This window comes from Saccostrea echinata, unplaced genomic scaffold, assembly GCF_033153115.1.
Source record: "Saccostrea echinata isolate AGI-Se365-2 ecotype Australia unplaced genomic scaffold, CSIRO_AGI_Sech_v1 ptg000002l, whole genome shotgun sequence".
Taxonomy (NCBI): Eukaryota; Metazoa; Mollusca; class Bivalvia; order Ostreida; family Ostreidae; genus Saccostrea; species Saccostrea echinata.
In genome coordinates this window covers 1,888,495-1,896,814 of record NW_026889751.1, presented here as the reverse complement: position 1 = coordinate 1,896,814, position 8,320 = coordinate 1,888,495, and the positions used below count along the sequence as shown (strand labels likewise).

At 32.5% G+C, this 8,320-nt stretch overlaps 1 protein-coding gene across 1 annotated transcript; it reads left to right on the top strand.

The window, feature by feature from the left end:
• The first annotated feature begins 201 nt into the window (after positions 1 to 201).
• On the top strand, positions 202 to 7,612 carry LOC133178332 (WW domain binding protein 1-like). Its single transcript, XM_061313065.1, has 5 exons — positions 202 to 282; positions 4,695 to 4,737; positions 4,849 to 4,914; positions 5,342 to 5,553; positions 7,067 to 7,612. The coding sequence occupies exons 1-5, from the start codon at positions 217 to 219 to the stop codon at positions 7,085 to 7,087; spliced, it is 408 nt and encodes a 135-aa protein (XP_061169049.1). The 5' UTR covers positions 202 to 216; the 3' UTR covers positions 7,088 to 7,612.
• The last annotated feature ends 708 nt before the right edge of the window (positions 7,613 to 8,320 follow it).

The following is an 8,320-nucleotide window of genomic DNA, read 5'->3' as shown; positions in this document are numbered from 1 at the left end:
GTTTACTTCTATTTTGCCATCACTAGAGTTTTGAAGCTGAAGATCACTACGCACTTTTGAGAAAATCTGTTCTTGTTTAAAGTATGCAAGATTTTGCGGTGATACGTTTTATTTAGACATCTCTGCGCAACAATTTTGTACTGTACTGTATACGGACCTTCTCTGTCACATGACAATATTGTGTTTATAAATAGAAATAGGACTCAAATCATCAAGATGGACGCAGCAAGAATTTGGTCGACTATATTTGGTCTGTTGGCGTTTTTCTGTCAGACAATTTCTGTAAGTTTTTATTACCGATATATTTCCATGGTTTGAATATAGATCAGTACTTGACCCTCATTTTTATCTCTGTATCATTTAACATCATTGTACAATGGAGATAAAAACAACCAACTCATCGTCTGTACTGAAAAAAAAGAGAAAAAAAAATATTTTGTTGACAGGTTTTTCAGAGAGATATTGATGGCTATTTTACAGCTGGTTACTACATACAGGGCTATTATTGTGAAGTATGATACAAAAAATAAAGTCTGCACATCATACAACTCACGTGCCTTGATAGCAATTCTGAACTTTTACAGCCTTTATATACGTTAGTAACATTTATTTATTGTTATATATGTCTGGTTATTTTATTTATATTTTTCAATTATAAAATTTCTTCAAGAAAAAGAGTGTTGAAACAAGTGAAAATTCAATATAAAGATGGTGATGTCATGTACACATGCCATCGACGAACAAGGAAGTACACAAGTTGTAAATAAATAAATTTACATATATATCGTGTCACAGGCACCTGACACATGAATGATGTACCCCCCCCCCCTTTCTGATATTTTTAGTCACCATCAAAAATACTTGAATTCCTAGCATATCGTCTAAATTCTGCATTTTATCATTTTCCAATTAAAAAAAATATTCCAGATTGCCCTAATAACTATGAAATACTTAGTATATACTAGACGCTAGGCAATCTCTACAACTTTTCAAAATTGGAAAACAGAATTTAAGAATGATAACGCTAGAAATTCATGTATTTCGATAAGTTATAAAAATCATACATGGCTTGGAGGTGAGGAGGAGGGGGTGATACACCATCGATACGTCAGGTGCTTGTGGTTCAACTCTACATCCACAGAATATTTTTTTTTATTAATTATGACAAAAAATTGCTCTTTTTCTACAGCAAAGAAAGAAAAAAAAAACGCAGTTTGCGTTTTAACTTCAAGACGTGTCAAATGTCAACTTTCATGGCTCTTCCATCAACGTAACGTACGAGTCGATAAAACAATATTTTACGGTTTTCCAACCATGCACTTATTGAATATGAATAAATCTAATTTAATGACGCGGGTTATATATTTTTTTCTGCAAATTTGCAACAGTTCATCCCCGTTTATAGGCGGCAAAGACGGATTTCCTGTTTCCAATGAATAACTTGATAATTAGATAAGCAATATGTGGACAGTAAAAATAACACTTCAAATATTTGTACTTTTGATGAAATTCCAGTATCTCTAGGTTCATTTTCTTCCTTTAGTTTTATAAATCTAGGTGTGATATAACCCTATGACGCATAAACAGGGAAAAACGACCAAAAAGGCTACTCATTTCAATGTACAAGCTGGATGATATTTATGCAGTCAATAGGCCTAGATGCTGAGTGAACTATTTTTATTTCTTTCGTCATAATGTTTCAGTACACATTTACATGGTAAACTAAATTGTAAAAAAAAATTCAACTGTGGATTAGAATTGAAAATAGAAGTACAGTTAATGAATGGAGTCCAAAAAGGTTTTGGATAAGGTTGTATTTAATTGATAATATATTTATGATTGATTTTCTTAGCATATATGCATTGAACTTAAAATTAAAGAAATTATCTTCCTTCATAGATTTCAAGCACCTTTTGTTATTCTTTTGAGAAATGGCCTATGGACATTGTAAAAAGTGGAAAAGATGAAAAATGTTATAGATTGACCGAAAATATGTATGTATTAAATCAAAGCAACAGATAGGTCAATGTTTGTACGATTTTTTTTTAATTAAGAGTACTAGTAACTGGTACATGTTAGAAAGGGGGAAAATTTGTTGCATTTTGTATTTTCATTGTTGAATTAATGACCTGGAAGATTATTCAACAAGAAATCAAGTATAGATGGTTTTATACGTCAAAGTCTACAAATGCAAGATTACATTTGTTATGTTAGAACTTGGTAGACTTCTTTATGCCATTGACACGGTTTTAATGTCCGAATCTGCTCTGATTCATATGTTTGCTGAATATTGTGATTTATGAAAACTGTTTCAACACAGCCAGAGCAAATTAAAGTCCCTTTGTTTTCTAAGCAGATACAGAACAGGTCGAAAAACTTGCTAGACTTATTTCTTTTTGTTAAGCGGGAAAGTCAGTAATGTGTAAAAGTAATCTAGCTGAATTCCACTGTTGCAATCTTACCACAAAAAGAGACTAAATCAAGGATCATTATTCTATTTATTGCTGTTGCAAAGTTTCAAGTCCAAGTGGTACATTTCTCTTCCTTTATTATAAGTACAAAACTACGGAAGCGTATTAGGGCCGCAGCAGTATCTTTTTTTAATTTGTTTAAACAAATTATTAATTTGTTTTACGTATTATCAATTTGTTATAATAAATTATCAATTTGTAAAAACAAATTAGTAATTTGTTTTAACAAATTATCAATTTGATATAACAAATTATCAATTTGTTATAACAATTTAATAATTTTTTATAACAAATTAGTAATTTGTTATAACAGATTAGTAATTTGTTATAACAAATTATCAATTTGATATAACAAATTATCAATTTGTTGTAACAAATTAATAATTTGATATAACAAATTATCAATTTGTTATAACAAATTATTAATTTGTTATAACAAATTATTAATTTGTTATAACAAATAACTATTTTTGATAAAGTGAAGGTGTATACAAATCTGCGGAAGCCAGATGAGATCAGAAATCTTATTATATTAAGTTGGATTTGTGAAAACAATAAATATATAAGCTCTCTAGTTACAGCTTTTGACCAAAACGTTAATCTGGTTTTACATCTTTTAGCACTTAGAGTTTTCACTGTCAAACATTATTGTTATAAAGATACAATGCATCAAATTCTTCGGTTCTTAATTCCTTATTCTTAGGAGTTCTAATTGAATATTGACCTTCCGTGCCCCCCGTCCCCCACCAGGGCTCCGTCCTGGACTCCCATCTACCAGGTTATTGCATCCCCGTTCGTATGCTAGGAAAAAAAATGTCTTATCTAAGACATGTTATTTTGAGAGGGAATTTTTCCCACCCTGAATCAACATGTTCAACATAATGTTTTCTTTTTCAATATGTCTTCTTTTTTATTTTATTTCATTTTACTCCCCCTCTCTCTCGATTCATTCTATACATGTACCAAATGACGATCTACTTTACGTACTGTTTTTCAATTTTTAAATGTACCATTAATTTTATGCATGTATGTACTTAGAAAAATGGAGAGACTAATTATAGGCATTTATGCCTACTGTTCAATCCAGTTTATGTATAATGAATAAAATATATTTTAAACTAAACACCGTTCTTAGTGCAAAAACCTGAATCTGCTCCTCTGGTGAACCTCCTTGGCCCCAATTTACGCTGGGGGCAATAAAGGCAACATTGACAAAAATGAATTTGTAGATAAATTATCACAGAAAAAATGATAAACACTCTGTAATAACCTTCTCTGAAAACGAAAATAAACAATATTCTTGAGTGGGTAGTACTTGGTAAAATTTGGATTAAGATACCTTGTGAAATTTTTTTCATGTATGTATGTAATTTTTATAATCAAAATATGTGCCTTTTGGAAAAACCCTCAAAGTCCCACTAAAACCTTCATAACATTATTGGCTGAAAACTTTGACAGTTGTTTCTTCAAATTCATATTTAATCTGATCTGATCTGGCTTCCGTAGATCTGTTTACACCTTCATATTTTGTCAAAAATAGTAATTTGTTAAATAAAATTACTAATTTGTTATATCAAATTATTAATATGTTATAACAAATTACTAATCTGTTATAACAAATTAGTAACCTGTCATGACAAATTTAAATTTGTTGTAACAAATTTATAATTTTTTATATCAAATTGATAATTTGTTATATAAAATTATTAATTTGTTATAACAAATTAGTAATTTGTTATAACAAATTACTCGAAATTAGTAATTTGTTTAAACAAATTAATAAAAGATACTGCTGCGGCCCTAATACGCTTCCGTACAAAACAGAAGACTCGACAGACACTTCTAGTTCTTTCTTTATTTAAATTAAAACTTCTGAACCCTTTTACAACTGAATGTGTACGTAATATCTTTTTGTACTTCTATACATGTATATTGTCTGTGTTCACATGTGTTAATACTTGAATCGGATCCTCATATAACAGTAATCAGGGTTTTGAGTGAACAAAAAATTGGAATTGAATAGAAATCACTAAAGTAAAATAAAATAACGAAATAACGACAGTCTTGAAACAGTAAGTAAAATCATGAAAAATGAAAATGATTAGAACTAAGCACACTTGGAAAATCGTCGTAGTAGCACGACTGTAGAATATACGCATGTTTGTAAAAGCTCACTCACTACCGGTTTAGCACAATAATGATTTATTTCTCAACACTTTTTAGAGTGAGGTGTGTTACAACAGTTTCGGTACCAGATACTACTGTTGTAAGTAATCTTATCATACTCATCTATTTGTACCTACATATAAGTAAATTAGAAGCTTTAAAACACACAATGTGCTATTTGCTTTTAATTAAAATAGTGTCGTATTTTCAGTTGGTGATGATTACTGCTGTGGCAGTACACAATGCTGCACACATTACTACGTCTACCAAGTGTGGTGTAAGTAAAATTTTCCTCAATAATAGCTACAGTTACTGTATATAGTAAGTTACGGGTACCAACTCCTCAATTATTGCTACAGTTATTGTGTACAGTTAGTTTAACGCATACAGTTGTAAGTGAAATATACTTGTCAGTTATTTCTACAGTCATTGTATACAGAAGTTACATGTACCGGTTGTGGAATTCTCCTTAATAATTGCTACATTTATTGTTTACAAATAGTTATGTGTACCAACTTCTTAATTATTGTCACAGTTAGTGCATACATTTAGTTACGTGTACCAGTTGTAATTGAAATTCTTCTCGATCAATTATTGCTATGTACATTTTATACGTGACTACGTGTAGATATGCTGCTTTACATACGGTATTGCAACATTTATTGTATATATTATTTTTAATTTGCGTAACTTCACGTCTTTAGGGTTCTGGTTCATCTGGGTTATCATTTTCCTGCTCATTGTAAGTTGCATCATTGGGTTGCGCAGGCGCAGAAACCGTCTGCAGTACATTAGGGTAGCTCAACCAGCCTATGGAACTTCCACTGCAACTACCGCGACAACAGCTTACCCACCGGCCGGTGCTTATCAACAACCCCCACCCACAGCCCCAGCGTACCCACCCCAATACTCACAGGTAACTAAATACAGTCCCATAAGCTAATGCAGCTAACTATATTTCAATTAAACAGGAAAAGCAATTATTTTGAAAATTTACTTACATTTTTAGCTCACCTGAGCCGATGGTTCAAGTGAGCTTTTCTGATCACTTTTTGTCCGGCGTCCGTCTGTTTGTCTGTCCGTCTGTCTGTCTGTAAACTTTTAACATTTTCGACTTCTTCTCAAGAACCACTGGGCCAATTTCAACCAAACTTGCCACAAAGTATTCTTAGGTGAAGGGGATTCAAGTTTGTTCAAATGAAGGGCCACGCCCTCTTTCAAGGGGAGATAATAAAGAGTTAGTGAAAAATTAATAGCATCTTTTAAAAATCTTCTTCTCAAGAACCACAGGGCCAGGAAAGATGAAACTCATGTGGAAGCATCCTCACGTAGTGTAGATTCAAGTTTGTTCAAATCATGACCCCCGGTGGTAGGGTGGGGCCACAATGGAGGATCAAAGTTTTGCGTAGAAATGCATAGGAAAAATCTTTAAAAGTCTTCTTCTCAAGAACAGCAAAGCCATGATGAGTCATATTTATAAGGAAGCATCCTCAGGTAGTATAGATTCAAGTTTGTTTAAATCATGACACCCTGGGGGTAGGGTGGGGCCACAATGGAGGATCAAAGTTTTACATAGAAATATATAGGAAAAATCTTTAAAAATCTTCTTCTCAAGAACAGCAAAGCCATGATGAGTCATATTTATATGGAAGCATCCTCAGGTAGTGTAGATTCAAATTTGTTCATATCATGACCCTTGGGGGTAGGACCAGGCCACAATGGACTATCAAAGTTTTACATAGAAATATATAGGAAAAATCTTCTTTTCAAGAACAGCAAAACCATGTGTCATATTTATATGGAAGCATCCTCAGGTAGTGTAGATTCAAATTTATTCAAATCATGACCCCCGGGGATAGGGCGGGGCCACAGTGGAGGAAAGTTTTACATAGAAATATATAGGAAAAATTTTAAAAATCTTCTTCCCAGGAACAGCAAAGTCCTGATTGATCATATTTATGTGGAAGCATCCTCAGGTAGTGTAGATTCTTTTTTTGTTCAAATCATGACCCCCGGGGGTAGGGCGGGGCCACAAATGAAGATCAAAGTCTTAGATAGAAATATATGTAGGAAAATATTTTCTTCTGAAGAACTGCAAAGCCATGATTAGTCATTTTGATGTGGAAGCATCCTCAGGTAGTGTAGATTCAAGTTTGTTCAAATGATGACCCCTGGGATTGGGAGGAGCCACAATGGGGGATCAAATTTTTACAAAAGAATATATGGGAAAAATTGTTCAAAATCTTCTCAAGTACAACAAAGCCATTTGTTATATTGACATGGAAGCATCATCAGGTAGTTTAAAATTCAAGCCCCCCCCCCCCCCTCATAATTTTTTCAATACTGAACTGATTTGTGTTTTTGTCTAGCCAATGTGCTCAGGTGAGCGATGTGGCCCATGGGCCTCTTGTTTAAATTATATCTTTCAGAAACCGCCACCATACCAGTAATTACACCATCGAGGAAAAATATCGAACTTTGGAATTCTCTTTAGTTGTATGGTGTACAAGGGGTATTGCAAATTACAATGTTATCAGACATTGCACATTTTATTTACATATTTTGAAAGAGAGAGAGGGGGGGGGGGAGAGAAAGAGAGCCAAAAAAAGTACCATACAGTTTGTAAAAACTTTTTAAGTAATCTTTATTTTGAATTTAGTTTCAGTTGTTTGTAAAATCGTTCTTTCTAAAGCCCCAATAGTACTATGCGCTCTTGTTTGCCTTTTTTTCAAATATTGAAAAAATGCCATTATTTTGTCAAACAGGTTGATTTTTTTTGCAATCACATGTGATATATGTTATCATTTGTCGTATTCTACTATCATGACATTGGTGCAATATTTGATAGGTTTTGTTGCCTAAATTTTAAATTTATTGTAGACATTCTTTCTTTTGTAAAATATCTATACAAATTTGTAAACTTTTTTTATTTGTGACTTTTCTTTGAATGTTTTCTTCCTTCAAAATGTTTTTTTTTTTTTGCGTCTGGAGTACCTTTGTGTCTTGCAAATATTGTTTTCTGAGAATTTTTACAAAAGTGCTATTTCAATTTCTTCATTAAATAAAAAAAAATGCCCATTGGGTGTGTGTCTATTATCCTTTCAGATACATCACTTTTCAGGTTCTTTGATTCCTGGTGATTATTTTGACAAAATTGTTTCATGAATGATTTTAAAATGATATCAAATCGTCTCTTCATCTAATAACCTATTAAATTTCTTGGTTCTGCCAGTTTCATTTCTTCTCGAAGTATTGTCCTTATATGAGGGGCTTTCAGTAAATAATGCAAAAGGTCAACACACAAAAAAAGATAAGAAGAAGACGAAGAGCAGTTTATATTTTTAATCCCTCTTAGTATTACCTGTGTACACATAATTACAAGAACACCTCGGCATACTCTTTTTTTTTGGGGGGGGGGGGTTGTTAGCTCAAAAGACACTGATGGACTCTCTGGGATAGGTCTAGAATTGTAACATCTTCTTTTCATTTCTTGGAATAAAAATATGTCGCAATGACTGAGATTTAGCCAATACAGGGTGGTTAAATTCTGTAAACGTTCCTTTCTTACACAGTTATTATACATATCTATGTTTATTTTCAGCAGCATTGTCAGGTATAAGAAAAATACCCTTGAGATTGGTATTTGGACTTTTCTTACAGAAAACCTGCTTAACTTTCCATCA